The 22,200-nt window shown below is 41.3% G+C and overlaps 1 protein-coding gene across 7 annotated transcripts in view; it reads left to right on the top strand.

Moving 5' to 3' along the window:
- LOC144694351 (versican core protein-like) overlaps positions 1–22,200 on the top strand; it is a 234,779-nt gene that overhangs the window by 196,524 nt on the left and 16,055 nt on the right. For all 7 annotated transcript variants that reach the window (XM_078564656.1, XM_078564648.1, XM_078564664.1 and 4 more), the window contains 2 exons: positions 3,313–3,471; positions 7,444–7,526. In XM_078564656.1, the coding sequence (XP_078420782.1) occupies positions 3,313–3,471; positions 7,444–7,526 (242 nt within the window). The remainder of the gene's footprint in view (positions 1–3,312; positions 3,472–7,443; positions 7,527–22,200) is intronic.

A 22,200-nucleotide genomic window follows, 5' to 3' on the forward strand; every position in this document is an offset into this window, starting at 1 on the left:
GTTGCTGCCCAGTTACAGGTCCTTGATGGGGGTGCTGTGTTCTCTGTCATTCTTAACAGCCGAACACCTGCTTGTTAATGGGCTGACAATAGTTGAATGTAATCTCTCCTCCTAGAGTTTTGTTGAGTTTAGAAACTGCTACTGTAGGGAAAGTTTACTCTGATATTATAGCAATGAACAAGCGACAGTCTAACCCCAGTGAATTCTCAGCAGCCAGGAGCTTTTCTTTCCTAATCATAATGGCCTCATGTATGTGCCCGGCTTTCACTTGTGTTCTGACATGACCTAGAGAACGATTGAGTTACATCAAACCTGGCAACTTAGAGATGGGCAATGAATACTGACCTTGCCAATGATGCACAAAACTGGGAAATGAATTATTAAAACATCACCAGGAGTATGAATTGCTTTAGCGAGTAGGTTGTTAATTAGTTATTGGTTTATTGTCCCAGCGACAGTTTCCTTTTTTTTGATGTTGGGAGGTTGAAGTTCAGCATACAATGATACCATGTCACAAAAGAAATAAACTGAGTTGTACTCTGCCTTGTCATTTGATTTATAGGGTTGAATTTTATGTGCCCCCGGCGGGCTGGTTTCCTGTGGTTGGGGGGGCATGGCATGGGCGCACATCCTCCACCTTCCCGGCCACCCCTGAGCTCACCTCCATAACACGGTGCGGGCAAGTGCCAAAATTGGCCCCCCACCCACCATGTTAAAATTACCATTTAAGGGTCAATTAAACTTGTTATCAAGCCTATTGACCCTAACAATATGCTGCCCACGCAATAGTACATTTGGCGTGGGCAGCAGGGCAGAAGTGGGAAGCCTGATTTTTAACGTCAAATGGTTAAAGTGAGAGAAGGAAGGGTAGGCTGGGAGCCCATCTTAGACTGAACCCCCCTTCCTTACTACTCACTGCCTCTCTTAAATCCACCCTCTCTCCCCCAATGCTCCTGCCGCTAATGCTCCCAAACCCTCCCGGCCCAAGACTCTGATCTTACCTAGGCTCCTCGCTTCAGCTGTAGTCCTGGCAGCTGCCAGTGATGTCCTCTTGGCGCTGCTGGGACTGATGGAGCTGCTGGCCAATCGGATTGGCTGGCAGCTCCAGAGGGCGGGACTTCTATCCCAATGAGGGTTGGAAGATGCACTTGGCCCTCATTATGAGCCCCACAATGCTTTATGGCTGCGGGGCTGCTTGGGAGTGGAGTCAGTCAGCTTCATGCCGACGTGGTTTCCAGGGTGGAAAATAATTATTATTTTATTTGTTATTCAGCCCATTGCATCTATTCTCTATTGATGTATAGCTCGCTTCACAGGCATACAGGTGTTAACAAACTCAATTACTTGTAGATGTTGCCAATTCCCTCTCTTATGCTGTCTTCCTCTTCTGAACGTATTGATTCATTCTGTAGTTTGGGTGCCATGTGTCCTCAGTAACCTTTCCACAAATGGCATGATCAGTGGCAGATGTGATCATAGGGGGCATCACCTTTGAGCCTGGTCCTCTCCTTATCAGACGTCTGTCTGCACAATGACTTTCCTGCAGTAGTCACTGAAGAGGGTTCAGAAGCAGGAACTGTGTAGATATTGCCCTGCCCACCAAGAGGCAATCAGGCTCCCCCATAATACCCTGAAGGCAGCATCTTCCGGTCGGCGAGCGGGGGCGGGGCCCATTCGCCAACGTGTAAATGACGCGTGGGTATGTCGGCCATGCGTCCCGATGTCACCCCGCGTCATTTAGATTTGCAGTTCGGCGGGCACGCAGCTGAATCGGCTGTGCACCCGCCAAACTGTCAACGGCCTATCAGGGCCATTAAGAAACTAATTAAGACGATTAATGGACCTGCCCGTCCAACCTTAAGGTTGGCGGGCCGGCCGGGAGCCCTAGTGGGCTTCGGAAGAAACATGAAACCTCATCCACCGGCGGGATGAGGTTTCATGAGGGTATTTAAATTTTTATGAAATGTTTCAATAAAAGTTATGGACATGTCCCAACTCATGTGACAGTGTCACATGAGGGGACATGGCAGGGAAAATTTTTATCACCTTTATTTGAAGTTTTCAATTGGAGCTGATCTCCCTGAGGCAGCACCCCCGGTTGAGGGAATCCCCCCGCCCACACAGGGTGCGCACAGTGCTTCCTGGCGGATGTCACGCAGGGCAGGCCTTAATTGGCCCGCCCACGTAAAATGGCGGTGCCCCCCGACTGGGGGTGCCGATCGGAAGACTGCCCGCTCCGGCAATTCCCTGCCTCCAATAGGGGGAAAATGTTGCCCTGAATGGCATTCCAGCTGAGGTCAAGTAAATCAGCACTGCAGTGGGGGTGGGTCTGCTAACGGGGGCCATTCGGTGAATTTCCAAACCTAATTCATTGTTTTAAAGGTGCTTGTCTGAAAAATATTTTAAAAATTGACTTGCAGATAGTCATTTGAAAGTGACAACTTGGGTGTTTTCTTTGCAAAGTCCTTCTCTTTTTTCATGTCACAGCTAAAATTACATCTGCATTGTGTGGGCACATGATCCTCTTTGGTGGCTCAGTTTAGATGTATCTGTGCAAATACATGGCAGAAATTGTTGCTAGTGACCTAATACTTGTGCTGTTTGAAGCCCTGCAGGCAAAAGTAGTGCATTCAGACTAGCACATATCTCATAAGTAAGATAGAGCTCATTGCATCTTAAATCAGCCTTCTCAGTTTTGGCATAGAACTGTTTCTCCTTGAAATTAAGCTATGTGAATATTCATGCATAATTAAACAGGTTAGTAGCCTATTTAAATTAGCAGGGTGAAGAATGAATATGAAAATGTTAAGTATTCAGTCACAAAAGTTGAAACAGCATAATTTCAAGGCCAATGCAATTTATATGTTCTTAAAATCAATATTTGACCTGTTTTGGTTAAAGTTGGTGGTGATTAAATAAACAAAAACAGTAACCAATTGTGCTATTGTGCTATGCAAGTGTTTTATGAAATAGAAGTGGGCATACTGGACCTCAGAAGCAACTTTTGTCCCATTGGTCCTCATCTTTGAATGCTGCAAGGCTTTACAGGCTCATGAGATTCCACTTTACTGCCAGAAAATTGAGTTTCTTCTGTCACATTTTAACTCTCCTGTATGGAACAATAGGATATTTGAAGCAATCAAGTTAATCTATTTCATTATCTACATTGCCTGTCAGTACTTGGATGGTTTGTATCTCCTGAAAACTATGCTTCGCACAATGCAAACATGCATTTGCTGCACTTTGAGTTGTTGAAACAATGTGGAATTGAAATGCCCTGTTGATTGATGGGTCTGTTGGTTTGTTTGTCAGATACGGAGGTCTGTGATTTTGGCTGGCACAAATTTCAAGGACATTGCTATAAATACTTTGGCCACCGACGAGCTTGGGAAGATGCGGAAAAGGAATGTCGCCTGCAGGGTGCTCACCTGTCCAGCATCCTCACGCATGAGGAGCAACTTTTTGTGAACCGTATGTACCATGACAATTCTGAAATGGTTCTTTCTGAAAAAGATATATATAGAACTGAGTGTATTTTCACCCACTAACATCTTTAGCATATGAGCCTGACTGCAAAGAGTGAATACATGAGTGTGGGTTCTGCATCCATGCACCCAGTGATTTGTATGGGTAAAGGAAACAATTAAGTCTAAAAACAAAAAGCTAAAAGCTACTGCGGATGCTGGAAATCCAAAACAAAAACAGAATTACCTGGAAAAACTCAGCAGGTCTGGCAGCATCGGTGGAGAAGAAATCAGTTAACGTTTCGAGCCTTCATGGCCCTTCGGCAGAACTGCCGAAGGGCCGTGAAGGCTCGAAACGTTAACTGATTTCTTCTCCACCGATGCTGCCAGACCTGCTGAGTTTTTCCAAACAATTAAGTCTGCTTGTTATACATCAACTGGTCTCAGCTATTTATATTAGAAAAAAGCAAAACTAAAAAAGGAAAATTATTAAATGCTGAAAATCTGAAGTATAAAAGGAAAACAGATCAAAAAGAAAAAGTTTAATCTTCTTGGCCAATTATAATGACTAGTCATATCCAAAATTTTGGCCTTTCTTTTTCATTTAAATCAAGCTACTGTGCATTTTCAGTATTTCTCTCTTTGCCTGGAAGAGAATTGTTTTTCTTTTTACCTTCCAGGTAAAGTAATTCTATGTTAGTAGTAAGAACAAGAACCAACTTCGAATGTTATGGATCAACTTTGTCTTCAACACAACAAGAAAATAGATTCAAGGCCAAAGCTAAGAACCTTGATAAAGCTCAAACATGAAAGTACAAAAAAAAGTGCAAGAAAATGACATGCAAAATTGGCTGACATATACAACAGTTCAGCTTTGTAAAGATTATATTTTAGCCCTGTTCTTTCAAAGGTTGCCTGCCTGCACACCTCCCCTTTCATCTGCATGACACAGAACTCTGGGTCACTGCCTTCCTCATGACTGCTGTCAGTGGGACTCCATTGTTAGCCAGCAGGAGGTGGGGCCAGCTGGAGCATGTTAGTGATATTTCCCCTTTCTGAAGGGGGCCATCACACTTCTACACATGCTCCTGGCAGCCCAGTGAAGACATGACAAAACTCAAAGCAACTGAGGTGAGCATATCTGAAGGGTCAGCAACTTGGAGACTCAAATCATCAGGGACCATTGGTCAGAATAGATTTTATTTGGAGTGATTAAGCAGTCAATATTTTTGAGAGTCTATATTTGTATTTCATTGAAAAAATAAAGGTTGTTGTAATTCAATTGAAAAGCCTCCAGTGCATAGGTTAACATATGGATAAAATTCTCAACAAGTGTAATCTTAGTTCCCAATACATGAACATTTTATGAATGTAATATGTCAGTAGGGCTGATATGTGCCATATACCTGTGAGGGGAGCTTCACATGTATTTAATTAATTTCTTTCTTGAATCCAATCCCAAGCACATATTTGTTTTAATCAGCTCCATGCCTGCAGCTGACAAAAGACAGAAGTGATATTTTATGTGAATAAGAGTATACCGGACACCTCAAAAAATGCTTTAAAAATTAACTTCTTAAAATTCATTTACAGGATGTGGACATCGCTGGCTAAGTCAGCATTTATTGCCCATCCCCAATTGCCGTTGAAAAGGTAGTGGTGAGCTGCCCTCTTCCACATCTCCAATCCCTGGGATGTAGGTACACCCACAGAACTGTTAGGGAGGGAGTTCCAGGGTTTTGACCCAGTGACAGTGAAAGAATGGTGATATATTTCCAAGTCAGGAGCTAACAATATTAGCATAACACTGATAGCAATACCTAAATAATAGAGTTAACACGACCCTGATAAATAACATGATACAATATAATAAATAATAGAGTTAACACAGCACTGATAACCATTCCTGAATAATGGAGTTAACACGGCCCTGATAACCATTCCTGAATAATAGAGTTAACACGGTCCTGATAACCATTCCTGAATAATAGAGTTAACACGGCACTGATAACCGTTCCTGAATAATAGGGTTAACACGGCCCTGATAACTGTTCCCAAATAATAGAGTTAACACGGCCCTGATAACCATTCCTGAATAATAGGGTTAACATGGCCCTGATAACCGTTCCTGAATGATAGAGTTAACATGGCCCTGATAACTGTTCCCGAATAATAGAGTTAACACGGCCCTGATAACCATTCCTGAATAATAGAGTTAAGACGGCCCTGATAACCTTTCCTGAATAATAGAGTTAACACGGCCCTGATAACTGTTCTGAATAATAGAGTTAAGACGGCCCTAATAACCGTTCCTGAATAATAGAGTTAACATGGCCCTGATAACTGTTCCTGAATAATAAAGTTAACACGGCCCTGATAACTGTTCTGAATAATAGAGTTAAGACGGCCCTGATAACCGTTCCTGAATAATAGAGTTAAGACGGCCCTGATAACGGCTCCTGAATTACAGAGTTAACACGGCCCTGATAACCGTTCCTGAATAATAGAGTTAAGACGGCCCTGATAACGGCTCCTGAATGACAGAGTTAACACGGCCCTAATAGCCATTCTTGTATAATGGAGTTAACATGCCCCTCATAACCATTCCTGAATAACAGTTAACACAGCCCTGATAACCATTCCTGAATAATAGAGTTAACACGACCCTGATAACTGTTCCTGAATAATAAAGTTAACACGGCCCTGATAACTGTTCCTGAATAAGAGAGTTAACACGGCCCTGATAACCGTTCCTGAAAAACAGAGTTAACACGGCCCTGATAACTGTTCCTGAATAATGGAGTTAACACGGTCCTGATAACCGTTCCTGAATAATGGAGTTAACACGGCCCTGATAACCGTTCCTGAATAATAGGGTTAACACGGTCCTGATAACCGTTCCCGAATAATAGGGTTAACACGGTCCTGATAACCGTTCCTGAATAATAGGGTTAACACGGTCCTGATAACCGTTCCTGAATAATAGGGTTAACACGGTCCTGATAACCGTTCCTGAATAATAGGGTTAACACGGTCCTGATAACCGTTCCTGAATAATAGGGTTAACACGGCCCTGATAACCGTTCCTGAATAATAGGGTTAACACGGTCCTGATAACCGTTCCTGAATAATAGGGTTAACATGGCCCTGATAACCATTCCTGAATAATAGAGTTAACATGGCCCTCATAACTGTTCCTGAATAATAGAGTTAACATGGTCCTGATAACTGTTCCTGAATAATAGGGTTAACATGGCCCTGATAACTGTTCCTGAATGATAGAGTTAACATGGCCCTGATAACTGTTCCTGAATAATAGAGTTAACATGGCCCTGATAACTGTTCCTGAATAATAGAGTTAACATGGCCCTGATAACCGTTCCTGAATAAAAGAGTTAACATGGCCCTGATAACTGTTCCTGAATAATAGGGTTAACACGGCCCTCATAACTGTTCCTGAATAATAGAGTTAACATGGCCCTGATAACTGTTCCTGAATAATAGAGTTAAGACAGCCCTGATAACCGTTCCTGAATTACAGAGTTAACACGGCTCTGATAACTGTTCTGAATAATAGAGTTAATACGACCCTGATAACCGTTCCTAATTAAGAGAGTTAGCACAGTCCTGATAACAGTTACTCAGTAATAGATTAGTACGGTTCCGATAACCAGAAATGTGAAATATCCAAACTACTACAATCATGTTAATAGCAAAATACCTTCAGAAGAGGAGGAGGGGAGGAAAAGTGGTAAGAAAATAAACTATGAAGAAAGCGGTTCACATATATAAAGATTGAAATCCCAGAAAGATTGGATGAAAGACAACCAGTTGTTTAGATTTCTGTTTGAGATCTACAGAACAGGAAATGCAATTCATATATATATGTCTAAATAAGTTCCTGATTTTGCTAGATTAATCATTGCCATACATGGAATTGCTATTAAATACATCCTTCCTTTTTTGATCTGCCCCATAGGTATTGGCCAGGACTACCAATGGATTGGCCTAAATGACAAGATGTTTGAACATGATTTCCGTTGGACTGATGGAAGCCCTCTGGTTAGTCTTTGAAAGATTTCTTCACTTTTTATCTTTCAAATGAGAAACCCCTAAGGGACCCATGAGCAGGCAGTGTGGACTAACCACAAGGTTCTAGACAAATGTTACCACTGTTAAATACATGATTGTTCTGAAAACTGCACTGCCAGCTTTATACCACAGATGGGTTAGTGTCTTCAATAATATAAGCACATAAAACAATTGCTTAGGATTACACAAGCCATTTGTATGGTAATATCACAGAGTGTGATTGCTAGACTTTAGTAACTAAGGAAGGGAGTTCATGTAAACTCCAACCTCTGGTTTGGATTGTACTTTGTCTGATCAGAAATTTGAATCATCCAAAACCACAGAAGGAATTGTAAGATTGCATTAAGAAATGGGCTTCTCTAGTACATCAAGAACTGGTACACGTCCCAATGGAGGTAGTTATAACTTGTGATATTCATTATTTCATTATGTGTGAATTGCATGCTCTGTAGAGCTGAAACTGCTATAGAGTGGTTTGAGTACTGAAGCAAAAATAAAATCCCATATATCTGCCTACTTGATGACAATGGGTTAGGCAGACATGCATGCTCCAATGTTAATTATAACACTATAACCACATAATATATTTCATTACCAGAAGTCAATCAGATGTATATCCACAAAGGCCTCGACTTCCTCACTAGAGTGTGAGGGCTATGTACCCAGCATAATGCTGTCACTAAAATAAAAGCAAAAAACTGCGGATGCTGGAAATCCAAAACAAAAATAAAAATACCTGGAAAAACTCAGCAGGTCTGGCAGCATCTGCGGAGAGGAACACAGTTAACTTTTCGAGTCCGTATGACTCTTCAGCAGAACCAATATTGCAAGTGTAAGTTCTGTTGAAGAGTCATACGGACTTGAAACGTTAACTGTGTTCCTCTCCGCAGATGCTGCCAGACCTGCTGAGTTTTTCCAGGTATTTTTATTTTTGTAATGCTGTCACTACCTTTGCCTCCCTAGACTATCAAGGATTAAAGAAACAAGAAAGCACTGTCGGCAGGGTTTTCCGCACCTGCCCACTGCAGCCATCTTCCGGTCCCGACGCAAGCCAATGGACTTCTGGCTGGGGAGCCACCTCGCCCATGGCGGGTCCTGCTTGTGACGGGGCCGGAAAATCCCGGCCTATAAGGGGGAAAGAGGAATTCTCACAGCATCGATAACACGTGCACAGTGACACTCTACCTCTGAAAATAAGTTGCCTAGATAATGTTCTTAATTAATGTAGAAGGGCTCAGTTTGAACTATATTTTGTGCTCATTCCTAGTTGTTTAGCTGCATCATTGGAGTCAGTACAACAACATTTGTGAATCATAATGATCTTCATGGCTGTTCATCCTGGCATTTGATTGTGAACCACTAATACCAAGATAGATAGAAATTAAGAGTTATAGTTTAACTGAGTAATGAAGAGCCAAAAGAAATTCCACCACTGACACTTTAACATGTTGCTAAAAAAGTTTCCTGTTACAGGGTGAAACATCAAACAATTCCCATTATTAAAATCTTGGCAGACATATGCTCAGAACATAATTCTTTTCCTTAAAAAATCTTTGCACTTCCATATAAAAAACTGACTTTACACATTATGCTGTTTGAATTATTAGCATTGTTTGACTATATAAGGAATTTCAGTTTAAAAATGCTACTTTCGTTTCAAGCCTGTTTCTGAATACAACCCAAAAAACGTTCAGTGCTTCCTGCCAAATGCTATTGGTGATCTGGCAGAGATATTTATAGATTTTCTGTACTGAGCCATTCCCAGGGCCTGTTGCTGAGGTGTACAATGTGCTCCAGAAACAGTTGCTGATATAATTGAGCTTCTATGTAGAGGTGAGTCACCCCTGCATGTGGTAAAATAGTTTAGATCACCAATATTGCAAGTGTAAGTTGAGACACTAAACTCCCTAGACATTGCACAGAACTGGCATATATGACAGGTTACCCTCACTGAGACGAAGCCCAGTGGGAGAAGTTCTCAGTTGGTTTGCTCAGAGAAGAAAAATCTCCTTGGTGGTATGTTTGCTTTTGATGCAGCATAATTGGTCTAGTGTGGTTGGCCAGTTTGAGCATTGCGTAATGATGACTGCATGGAAAGTTAGTGAAGAGATCCTCTGATCTGCACTACATTATTGAGTCAGTGCTGGGGAGAAATAGAAGAGTGTTTTATACTGGATGAAAACTCTTAAAATCCTTGATAGAAGCACAGCTTCTAACTCTCTTTTAATAATATTATTTGGTGGCACAATCATGTTATTACATAAATTGTAGAATTGTTTCTTACAAGACAGCAGGAGACCATTCTAAATCTACCTGTGCCATTTGCTTGAAGAATGACTTAGTTTAATATGTTTCCATCACAACCCCCACACTCTTGTAATTTTTTCTTTTCGAAATATGTACCCACTTCCATTTTAAAAGCTAATATTGATTCTGCTTCCATCGGTGTTTCTAGTCACACAGTCCATATCCTAACAATCAACCACATAACAATAATTATCTTAACCTCTCTTTTCATTCTTTTGGATTATGATCTTAAATTTATATCCCCTAGTTACTGACTGACCAGCGGAAATCATTTTCCCTGTTTATCTTTTAAAAAATTTTGTAATTTTGAACACATCAGTAGGATCTCCTCCACTTTCTCTGTTCAAATGAAGAGTCCCAAATTCTCTAGTCTCCCCTCATAACTAAGGCCTATCATCACTGGTGTCATCATAACTTAATGGCTATAGAAGAACAATATAAATACAAATTTTTGCCAAGGTTTTCGCCACTTTCATTCCTTGAAGATGTTTCAAAAAAGTACTTAATTGGCTGTAAAGTACTTTGGGACCTCATAAGGCTATGAAAGGTGCTATATCAATGCAGATCCTTGCTCACAGTTCCACAGATGCCAGTAACCCTCCAATTTCCTAGCCATTTGGCCTTGTGGCCACTCTTCATCTGGGAATCAGAATAGTGGGAAGACCGAAGCCATTGGCAGGAATTTGCCAGCCCCTCCTGCTGGCTGGATCTTCCAGTCCCGCTGAAATCAATGGAGTTTTAAAAGGCCTGCCTCACCGTAGCCGGAAATACCCAGCCATTGTCTCCAGTTCCCACCACAAACTCCATTCCATAGTCGCTGGCTCCATCACTCTTCCTGACAACTGTCCTAGGCTGAATTGGACTGTTCACAACCTTAGTGTCATATCTGACCCCAAGGTGAGCTTCCTACTACACATCTGCAGCATCACCAAGACCGCCAATTTTCATCTCCGTAACTTCACCCAACTCTACCCCTGCCTAAGCTCATCTGTTGATGAAACCCTCACCCATGTCTATGTAACATCTAGACTTAACAATTGCAATGCATTACTGGCTGGCCTCCCATCTTCCACCCTCTATAAACAAGGTTATCCAAAACACTGCTGTTGGTATCCTAATTCACATCAAGTTCTCTTCGCTCTCTTCTCTACACTTGCTAACCCACATTGGCTCCTGGTTAAGTAATGCCTTGATTTAAAATTCTTAGCCTTGTTTGCAAATCCCTCCATGGCCTCATCCCTTACCATTTCCCCTTCAGCCTTACAAACACTCCTAGATCCTCCATTCATGGTCATTTGTTGAGGCCCTTCACTTTGCAATTCATTTTCTAAACCTCACCGCCTCTCAACATCTCTTTCCTTCTTTAAGACACCTCTTAAAACAAATCTCTTTGTCCAAGCTTTTGGTCATCTGTCCTTATTTCTCAGCAACAAATTTTGTTTGACTATGCTCCTGTGAAACACCTTGGGACATTTTCCTACCTTATAAGCTCTACATAAGTGCAAGTTGGTGTTGTTATGGACAGGTTATTTAGCTATTGCAGAGGTGTCCATCCTGTCCTTACCCAACACAAATTATTTTAGTGGGGGTGGGTATATGTATTTAGTGAGCCAGCACTCCGCATGTACCCCTGCTTCCCAGCAAAGGACAGCAGTTTTGGAACTGTACAGTTCAGTGCCACATGGATAATAGATGGATAAATAAGTAATAGTAAAGGCAAACAATGACCTGGCTGTTGGACAGCAGTAGCTCTGCTTTCTCTCATGGCCAGATCCATGGTATCATAATTGTCCAAACACACTTTCAGCGATCTGTTCTCCAAGTACATCATGACCTTAGCAAACAGCATTATCTTCTTAAACTAGCATCTCAGACAAATGAATGTGCTAGCAAAAATGTATTAGACATGACAGGATGTCATTGTTGCATTAATTACATGTTTCTCAGCAAATTTGAAAAAAATGACCCTGGCTCCGAAAATGAACAAACTAAGGAGAAAGGAACTATGCCTCTGTTAAAGTTCAACTTTTACCACTGACCAGAATAGCAGATTTTCTTTTCATTTCCAATCATCCTCCTTTTCCTGTGTTCCCAGGGCCTAACTGTAGGTGGGTATCTGTTTCAAGATGCCACCAGCTCTCTGACATTTGGTTCAAGCAGCCATTCTTCATACCTGTGCTTTAACAGTGAGAGTCAGCAAGCTAGTTTCCCAATGACAGCCTCATTATTGAGCTTGCCTCACACACCCTCCAATGCTTCAATCATTAATAGCACTCAGAAACAGAACCCTTCCGAAGCCAGCAATTCAACTACTGCATGGCTGAGAACTCAAAACTCTGCACAGAAGAGGGATTGCAGATGGGCACTTTAACCCGTGCAGTCCAACATCATCCCACAGTGAACCATAGTTTTTCATTCCCATCTGTTCTAGGAACCGAACCTTTCTGGCTAATAAGATACCCCAGACAGATAAAATTAACCCATTGAAATGCTGAGCATTCTTCAACAAATCACATGTTAATTTCTAACCAGGCAGTTACAACTAAAAGCCTGAGTTGTGTTAAATGTATATTTGTCAGTAAATAAATCACTGCAATAAAATCCAAATTTTAAGAAAGTGACTTTTACAAGCCAGCAGTAACCTTGAACAGTTTCCACCAGGTAGTTGAGATACACCACCTATCAGCATGTATGAATCCACAGCATCCATTTTTCATGAAGTCATTATTCCCTGGTAAGTTAGTAGTTAATAGTAAATTTGAAATGACCCAAATGGTGTAGGTTTTCTGGCTGTCGGGTTCCAGCAATCACATGGTGCTGGTAAATAGCGCCACATGGTGGAGCCTGTCAGTAATGCATCAATGAAAAAGCTGAGATGGAGCTTGTATAACAATGAGGATGCCTCAAAGTCACTGCAATAACTTCATTTACAAGTCAGAAATGCAGCACAGTAAAAGAATTACTGGAACAAAAACATGGAAACACTTGTACACTCGCAAAATTGAGTCACACTTCAGGCAACAATGAATTTTCTGTACAGTACACATTATGAGTGCTCGAAAGCGGAGTCAGAGAATGTGTATCATATCCTTTAAATTGCATATTTTAATAAAGAAATCAACCTTTTATCACAATGCATCATATTCAGTCTTAATGTAGGCAGATCTGCCATAAAGCAAGATAACTGGGGGAGGCAGCATGTCTTTCCTTCCACATTCCACAGTGAACAATAAGATTGTTTTCAGCAAAACCAAAATTCCTATATTCTCTTGAGGGGAAAAGTACAGCCAATGTGGCAGGGAGACCTCAGCGAGGCCAAAAGGTAGGAAGGCATTTGGCTTTCTCTGCCTAAGATATGTCCCTGACTGTAGGAAATTAATTAAGAAACAAAGAATTTGCATGGAAAGTAAATATTTTTTTCCTTCCTTTTTGATGGGTGAGTGGGGAAAGAAGGCTTCATGTTTCACTATGGCTATTTTTAGTGGCGTCTCGTAACCCAGCGGGAGTTGTATTTGCAACCAACATCTTCAGTTTTCACCTTCACTGATGGATCAACCTATGTAACCAGGTTATTGTCCGGCAGCCCAGCTGAGAATTCATGCATTTCTTTCACCAGGGACAGGCGTGCTCCTATAATTGACAGCTCTGCCACTTGAACCTGTCAACATCTGGCTGGAAAGCAGGCAATCTGCATTGACATGGTCTCCCTGGTGAATATTACTCACAGTGAAGGACAGGAATGCACAATTAAATTGCGGCAATAGGATCCTGGTGCCTAACAGAAAAAAACGATTGCCCCTAATTAATGTTCATTCCCAAGTAAGAACAGGTGTTAATGGTACAGATATTTATTGGCATGATTCTAATTATAACAGTGAGGGCCCTCTCTGTCACATCACTGCTGTTATGGCCTCCTATCAACTAGACCATGCTGTCATTCACAGCAATTTAAATGAAACTGCTTCCTGTAGCTTTCTGTTGTTACCCAGAACAAGCTTTAATCTTTAATTACAAAACACACTGCAAATTTTTCATTAATTTCCTCCCATTTAAGATTCAGTTTCTTTACATATTTTTCTGTATATCACGAAACAATTAACTACCTTCATTAGCAGAAAAGTAGGATAAAAAATAATTTTCTGAAAGAAAATCTTCAGGGAGTCCACAATTGTCATTTGGTTCGCATTCCCTCCTCCAAACCATACCGTTAAAAGTTGAACATTTCTAATTTTTGTTTTATATAAACATATAATATAAACATAATTAAAGAGTGTACACAAATCATTCACTGCTCTCTCCTGAAAACTATGCAAATTTTATGAAGTTGTGAAAATTTATGGATGACAGCTGAGACCAGAGGCAGATAGGTAGAACTCGAACCTTAGTTAGTGACTGAACTACTGATACAGTCTTAATGAAACTGGCATCTGTTTACATTAGGAGCCCACTTAATATATTTTTCTGAAGGTAATACATAAGCTCCAGTGACGTCAGATGAAATCAACTTTTCACTTTGTTTATCCTTAAGTTTGAATCAATTTACTCACAGTATGTTCAATGCCTATAAGATATTTGGTTGTGCCAAGTCAGTGCACATGGTTTGCAGCAGGTGCTGGAAGAGAAAAGAAACTTCTCTGCCTGGGAATTAGATCATTTCTGATTTGCAGCACACTTACTTGGATCAACTGAATTGTGGTTGCTGCTATTTTGCTACACTTGCAATGATACAAAGGGATGAATCTTCCCCCTGTTGGGGGGGAAGTTGAATGGTGGACGCACACAGGCGCGCTTCCGAATGGCGCCCCCAATTGGGGGCGCGGTGCCATTTTAGGTGGGCGGGCCAATTAAGGCCCGCCCAGCGTGATGTCCGTGCAGAAGCGCTATGCGCTGCCTGTGCGGGCAGGGGGGGAATCCCAAAATCGAGTAGTATTGTCATTGACTCGTATTCCAGAGACCCAGGGTAATGCTCTGGGGACCAGGGTTCGAATCCCACCACGGCAGATGGTGAAAGTTGAATTCAATAAAAATCTGGAGTTAAATGGTGATGACCATGAAACCATTGTCGACTATCGTAAAAAACCCATCTTGTTCACTAATGTCCTTTAGGGAAGGGAATCTGCCATTCTTACCTGGTCTGGCCTACATGTGACTCCAGATCCACAGCAATGTGGTTGACTCTTAAATGCACTCTGAACAAGGGTAATTAGGGGTGGGCAATAAACGCCCTCATCCCGTGAATGAATTTTTTAAAAAGGAGCAGGAATAGGCACTCAGTCCATTGAACCTATTCCACCATTCAACTAAATCATGGCTGATCTTCACTTCAACTCCATTTTCCCATGCTATCTCCATAGCACTTGGTGTCATTAGTACCTAGAAATCTATCAAGCTCTATCTTGCACATACTCAATGACTGAGTCTCCACAACCCTCTGGGGCAGAAAATGCTGCCTTGATGTCAAAGACAGTCATTCTCACCTCACCTTTTGAATTCAGCTCTTTTTTCCACATTTAGATCAAGGCTGTATTGTATTGTATTTGTATTGAGGCCAGGAGCTGAATATTTGTATTGAGGCCAGGAGCTGAATGGAACTGAGTGGCCCTGGCTGAACTCAAACTGAGCGTGGGTGAGTAGGTTGTTGCTGCATGCTGCTTGATAGCACTATCCACAACACCTTCCATCAGTTTGTTGATGATTGAGGATAGATTGATCGAGCTGTAATTGGCCAGATTGGATTTGTGTTGTTTTTTGTGGAAAGGACATACCAGGGCAGGTTTCCACTTTGCGGGATAAATGCAAATGTTGTAACTGTCCCCTCACCTATGGAGTTCAGCTCTTTCGTCCATGTTTGGACCAAGGTTGTAATGTGGTCAGGAGCTGAGTGTCCTTGGTGAAATCCAAACTAAGCATCAGGGAGCAGGTTATTGCTGTGTAAGTGCCCCCTGATAGCTCTGTCGACGACACCTTCCATCACATTACTGATGATTGAGAGTAGACTGATGGGGCAGTAATTGGTTGGGCTGGATTTGTCCTGCTTTTTATGGACAGGACATACCTGGGTAATTTTGCACATTGTTGGTTAGGTGTCAGTGTTGTGACAGCTTGCTAGAGGTATGGCTAGTTCTGGAGCACAAGTCTTCAGTACTATTGTCGGAATATTATCAGGGCCCATAGCCTTTGCAGTATCCAGTGCCTTCAGCTGTTTCTTGATATCAAATTGGTTGGAGACTGGCATCTGTGATGCTGAGGACCTCAGGAAGACGCTGAGATGGACAATCCAGTTGGCACTTCTGGCTGGAAATGCTTGCAAATGCTTTAACATTGTTTTTTGTACTGAAGTGCTGGGCTCACCCACCATTCACCAGTTAGTTGTTTAATTGTCAGCCACTATTCCCAACTGGATGTGGCAGGACTGCAGAACTTAGATCTGATCCATTGGTTGTGGGGTCGCCTTGCTCTGTCTTTCACTTGCTACTTGGCATGGAAGTAGTCCCATGTTGTAGCTTCACCAGGTTGATATCCCATTTTTAGGTATGCCTGGTGCTGCTCCAGGCATGCACTGCTTGCACTGTTCATTGAACTAGGGTTGATCCCCTGGCTTGCTGATATGCTAGGCCATGGGGTTACAGATTGTGGTTGAGTACAATTCTGCTGCTGGTGATGGCCCCACAGCGCCTCATGGATGCCCAGTTTTGAGTTGAAAATCTATTCAAAATCTATCCCACTAAGCATGGTGGTAATGCCACACAACATAATGGAGGGTATCCTGAATGTGAAGACAGGACTTGGTCTCCACAAGGGCTGTGCGGTGGTCACTCCTACCAATACTTCCATGGACAGATACATTTGCAGCAGGCAGATTGGTGAGGATGAGGCCAAGTATTTTTTTCCCCTCTTGTTGGTTCCCTCACCAATTGCCACAGATCCAGGTTGAAGGAGCATTGGCAAGTTGCTGCAGTACATCTCATAGATGGGATACACTGCAGTAATGGTGCTCCAGTGATTGAGAGATTGAATGTTTAAGGTGGTGGATGGAGCACTGAGCAAGCTGGCTGTTTTGTCCTGTATAGTGTTGAGCTTCTTGAGTGTTGTTGGAGTACTCATCGAGGCAAGTGGAGAGTATTCCATCACGCTCCTGACTTGTGCCTTTTTTTTAACAAGGTAAAGTGCCCATCTTCCTAATTAATTTTACAGGCATCTGACACAACCATGACTGATGAAGCTGATGAAGATTGTTGGTCTAGGACACTACCTTGAGGATTTTGTGTGCCGATGTCCTGGGGCTGAGATATTGTCTTCCAACAATCTCAACTACCTTCCTTCATGCTAGATATGACCTCAACCATTAGGGCATTTTCTCATGATTCTCATTGACTTGAATTTTGCTAGGGCTCCTTGATGCCATACTTAGTCAAATGCTGCCTTGATGCATGGTTGGAGTCATACCTAGTTCAAAGGAAGAGGGTTATGGTTGTTGAAAGCCCAGGATAGTGTCCTCGGCCCAACCATCTTCAGCTGCTTCAGCATTCCTCCAGCATTGTGTAAACCAGGTTATTACTCAATGATTGGTACAAATGAATGTGTTTGAATCTTCTGGCGTTTTCAAAATAGATTTTCAAAAAGAGATCAGTGGCTAAAGGTGCACTTAAAGATAAAACTTAATCTATTTTTTATTTGCCATCAGACACCCATATTTAAATTGAGAACACACTTTATGGTGCTCATTTTATTAATAAGGTGACTAAAATTCATGTTGCCTGCAATTCGTCCATGCCCCATTTAAATTGACATTTTACTCCTATGCGATGACTCATATTGCAAATATTACCCAAAAGTCAGAGCATGGAAGCTAATATTAAAGCTGTTTAGTGCAGTGTTTTGTGTATTGCTGCTGTGACATTACATAGAATTATACAGAATGTACAACACAGAAACCAGGACATTTGGCCCAAAAGGTCTATGCCAGTGCTTACGTTCCACAAAAGCCTCCTCCCACCTTACTTCATCTCACCCTATTATATTTTCTATTTTCTCCCTCGCATACCTATCTAGATTCCCCTGAAATGCATCTAGTATTATAAAAGTTTATAAATCAGCAACACTACATCTTTTGAAATCATTCTATGAGTTGGCTATACTGCTGATTCACAGTGTAAGTCTTGCTGTATCATTAGCAGTGGTCAAATATGGACACGTCACCCAATTTAACTTCATCAAATGGTATACTTTGGCCTCATTTCACAGCTTGTGTCATTTTAGGAAATAACAAGCCTCATGAGGAGATAGAATCTGTTTTAATAGCTTTTCAAATGTTATGGTTGCAGACATTACTTGCCTTTTTTCCTGAGGCTTCAAGTTAGAAGTTAAATATAATGCATGTAATCACTGCAATTTTGATGTTTGCATATTACATCTACTTCCAAATTGGGATGAATGGAACAAGGTACATGAAGCATTTTCAAAAGCTGTCAGTAAGGTTTGGTGTGAATATATAATAGTTTTATGATGACTGTTAATTTCTAGTTTTTTTGATTTCAAATGTTTTAAGATTTTAAGAGGGGAAATGCTAAGGTGATTTTCAAACTGTTAAGGTTTTTGAAGCCTTCCGCATACTATGAAAATATTCAATGTGTATTTTGCAACCAGTATAGATCTGAGCAAAATACTGTGGATGCTGGAAATGTGAAATAAAAATAGAAAATGCTGGAAATACTCAACAGACCCAACAGCATCTGTGGAGAGAAAAACAGTTAACATTTCTAGTCTGTGACCTTTCATTTCACTTGCAAATGGTCAAACCTACAATTCAATCCATGTTCTGTTAGCACAATCTCCAGTAATATACACAGCCTGTGCTGATGTACTGTTTGAACCATGATTGTGTTTGCTGTCTGCTTTCAGAGCAGCCCTGTTGAACTTTCAGAGGGTTTCTCCTTCTGATTTGATACACCCAAGTGTTCTAATCTACTCGTGGGAATATGAATGGCAGAAAGCCAGTGTTGGTGGCTCTTGGCAACAGCCTATCTGTCCTGATAATAAGGCTCATTACTGGCAAAGAATATTTAACCATTTTATCATACATTTCACTGGATAAACATTGCAAAGGAATACTTTAAAGTACAGTACATTCCATGAAATATATCCTGTGTGAAAAACATAATGAAAAAGTAAAGTGAAGGCAAGTTACCGTTATGTAGAGAATCCTAAATTTTATCCATGTAAATGATTCAAACAGCATAATCCTGCTATATTTAAGCAATTTGGCTGGAATAGCCTTTTAATGAGTTGCTATATCAGATTTGGCTCAATTTTGACAAGGCGTTACAGTCTGATTCAGTGTCCTGGCACTTAATACAGTCTAGTAACGGCCACACAAAGCAGCACTGCCAAGACCATTCAAAACCCTTGTTTGGAATATTACCATAAAATCCCAGTGCTCTCAGAGACAGTGTCATCATTTTAAAGGTGAATCTACACACAGTTTACATTTTAAATAATTTCCTGCAAGCGTGTTAAAGTAGTGAGCTGCTGCAAATCAGTGAAAAAATTATGATAGAGAAAGATCACTTGACATTAGAGTTTTGAACAACACCAACCTTTACTTAAATGCCATCTTTAATCTAACAAATGCCCTAAGCTGTTTCATAGGGAGCTGAATCTTCCAAAGAAATCAAGTTGGGATGAGGTGGTAGAAGCTATGGTTAAAGAGGCGAGGTGCTGAAGAGACTTTTAGTAATTGTGTTTGATCAGTTTAAAGATGCAGGCCAGAATTTTCCAGCCCACCCGCAGTAGACTCCCCCCCCCCTCCACTGGCAGGGCTGGAAAGCCATTGAAAACCCCATTCACATCGGCTGGACGGAAGATCCTGCTGGCATGAGGGGCTGGAAAATCCTGGCCATAATTTATCCAGAATACATCATAATCCATATGAAGATTCGTTCATTTTCTGCCCCTATCATAACCATTTGCAGATAATTGTGATTCCTTTTATTTGTTCTTGGGACGTGGGCATTGCTGGCAAGGTTACCATTTATTGCCCATCGCTAGTTTCCCTTGAGAAGGTGGTGGTGAGCAGCATTCTTAAGCCACTGTAACCTGTATGATGTGGGTATACACAGTGTTGTAAGATAGGCACCTAGCAACAGTGAAGGAATGGTGATATGTTTCCAAGTCAGGATGGTGTGACTTGGAGGGAAACTTACAAGTGGTGGTGTTCCCATGTGCCTACTGCCCTTGTTCTTCTAGGTAGCAGTGATTCCAAGTTTGGAGGGTGCAAATAAAGAAGGCTTTGCAAGTTGCTGCTGTGCATCTTGTAGATGGTACACACTGCAGCCAAGGTGGACCGATGATGGAGGGAGTGAATGTTTAAGGTGGGATGCCAATCAAGTGATCGACTTTGACCTGGAATGTGTTGAACTGCTTGAGTGTTGTTGGAGTTGCACTCACCCAGGCAAATGGAGAGTGACCCATTACTTGTGACTCCTGACTTGGGGCTTGTAAATGGTAGAGATGCTTTGTGGAATCAGGAAGTGAGTTACCACAGAATACCCAGCCTCTCACCTGTTCCTCTAGCCACTGCATTTATGTGGCTGGCCCAGTTTAGCATTGTGATAGCAGCACACAACATAACAAGAGGATGTCCCCAATATGAGGATGGGACCTCACCTCCACAAGGACTGTGTGGTGGTCACTCCTAACAATACTGTCAAGGTTAGACATATTACCAACAGGTAGATTGATGAGGATGAGGTTAAGAAGTTTTTTCCACTTGTGTTGGTTCGTTCTCCACCTGCCGCTAGCCCAGTCTGGCAGTTACGTCCTTCAGGACTCAGCCTGCTTGTTAGTAGTGGTGCTACCCAGTCACTCTTTGTGCTAGTCTTTGAAGTCCTCCACTCAGTATATTCTAGCTGCCCTCTGTGTTTCTTCCCAAGTGATGTTCAACATGGAGGAGCACTGATTCATCAGCTGAGGAAGGGGGGCAGATGGTAATCAGCAGGATTTCAAAATATTCATTTTTATCTACAAACCCTTCTAGTTTGATTCCACCCTACTTCTTGCAAGATAGCAAGGTAGCCATGTTTAGAAAGGGAATCCCATGCGGGAATGTGACGTCTGAGAGTCGGGTTGTGGAGTGGAAGGTAGGGGACTTTGTGTCCTAGGTTGGAGACAAAAGTGTGGAGGATGCAAGCTGGATGGGAGGACACTGCAGCAACACGGTGAACTGAGGCTGGAATGATTTGCAGAGAATGAAGATTTTGAATTCAGAATGATGGAGAACAGTTGAGATTTGTGAAAATGAGATGATAGATGAATAGACCTTAATGCAGGATGCAAACACAGATGATCTGTTTAAATTGCATTTTTAAATTGATAAAACACGATTCATGATTGAGTGCAAGACTGTGTGACTTGACATTGACATTGATATTCATAGATTGGGGACTGAGCAAAAAAAGAAGAGAGGCTTTATTCAAAACTAAAAGATAAAGACAAACGCTGAAAAATTTAAATCATGTTTTGACCAAAATGTTAACTTATCTTTCTTTTTGTGCTGACTGATGATCTTCACATTTGCAGCAGTTTCTATTTTAATTTGAATATTTATTTCAGTTTCCTTTTATCTTAAATGCAGGGAGGGTCACATTTCATGATGCTAGGGTGTAAATCAGTGCAACCTTTTTGCCTTTTCCTTTTTTGGATTACAAGAATATGCAACCGATGTCCTTATTAGTCTTGTTTTGAATGAGTTAATTTACTGATATTTTTAAGATTTATGCTTTTTTTGAACTGTGAAGTAAATCGTTTTATAAAAAAAAAATCAACCTCTTTATGGTGAGGATCGAAACTTGAATTTTGGTGAGAAAGTGTGAAAGGTGAGAGATCAAATTGAGGATATTTATTCAGCAGCACATTCAGCAATGCTTTGTGTGACCACGAAATCAGAAAGCAGATAGGCATGCCGATGTAAGCCAGAGGAATAAAATTCAGGTCAAATTGCTCATGTGGTGAATTCTTACTTCCTGGCACATTTGCACTTTGTTCTAGCAGTTCTCTTGTTACACTGTGTCACATACAAAGGTAAAAACTGGTCCTTTTAACCAAAAACTAAAAAAGCTTGATATCCAATTTTATTTTTGAGTTGTCCAAATAACATTTTATTTTTAGAACTTCATTAATTTAGTGAAATAAATTCCAGTTTTTTTTAAGTAAGGGCCTACGTGAATTGAGAAACAAGAAAGTTGGTTCTCGATGATGGCAGACATCCATTGAAATCAAATGAGGAAAAGCATTCCTAAAAAATGTGATCACTTGCTTTAGGATAGAGGGCAGTTAGAAA

The sequence above is a fragment of the Cetorhinus maximus genome, chromosome 2, assembly GCF_964194155.1.
Source record: "Cetorhinus maximus chromosome 2, sCetMax3.hap1.1, whole genome shotgun sequence".
NCBI lineage: Eukaryota > Metazoa > Chordata > Chondrichthyes > Lamniformes > Cetorhinidae > Cetorhinus > Cetorhinus maximus.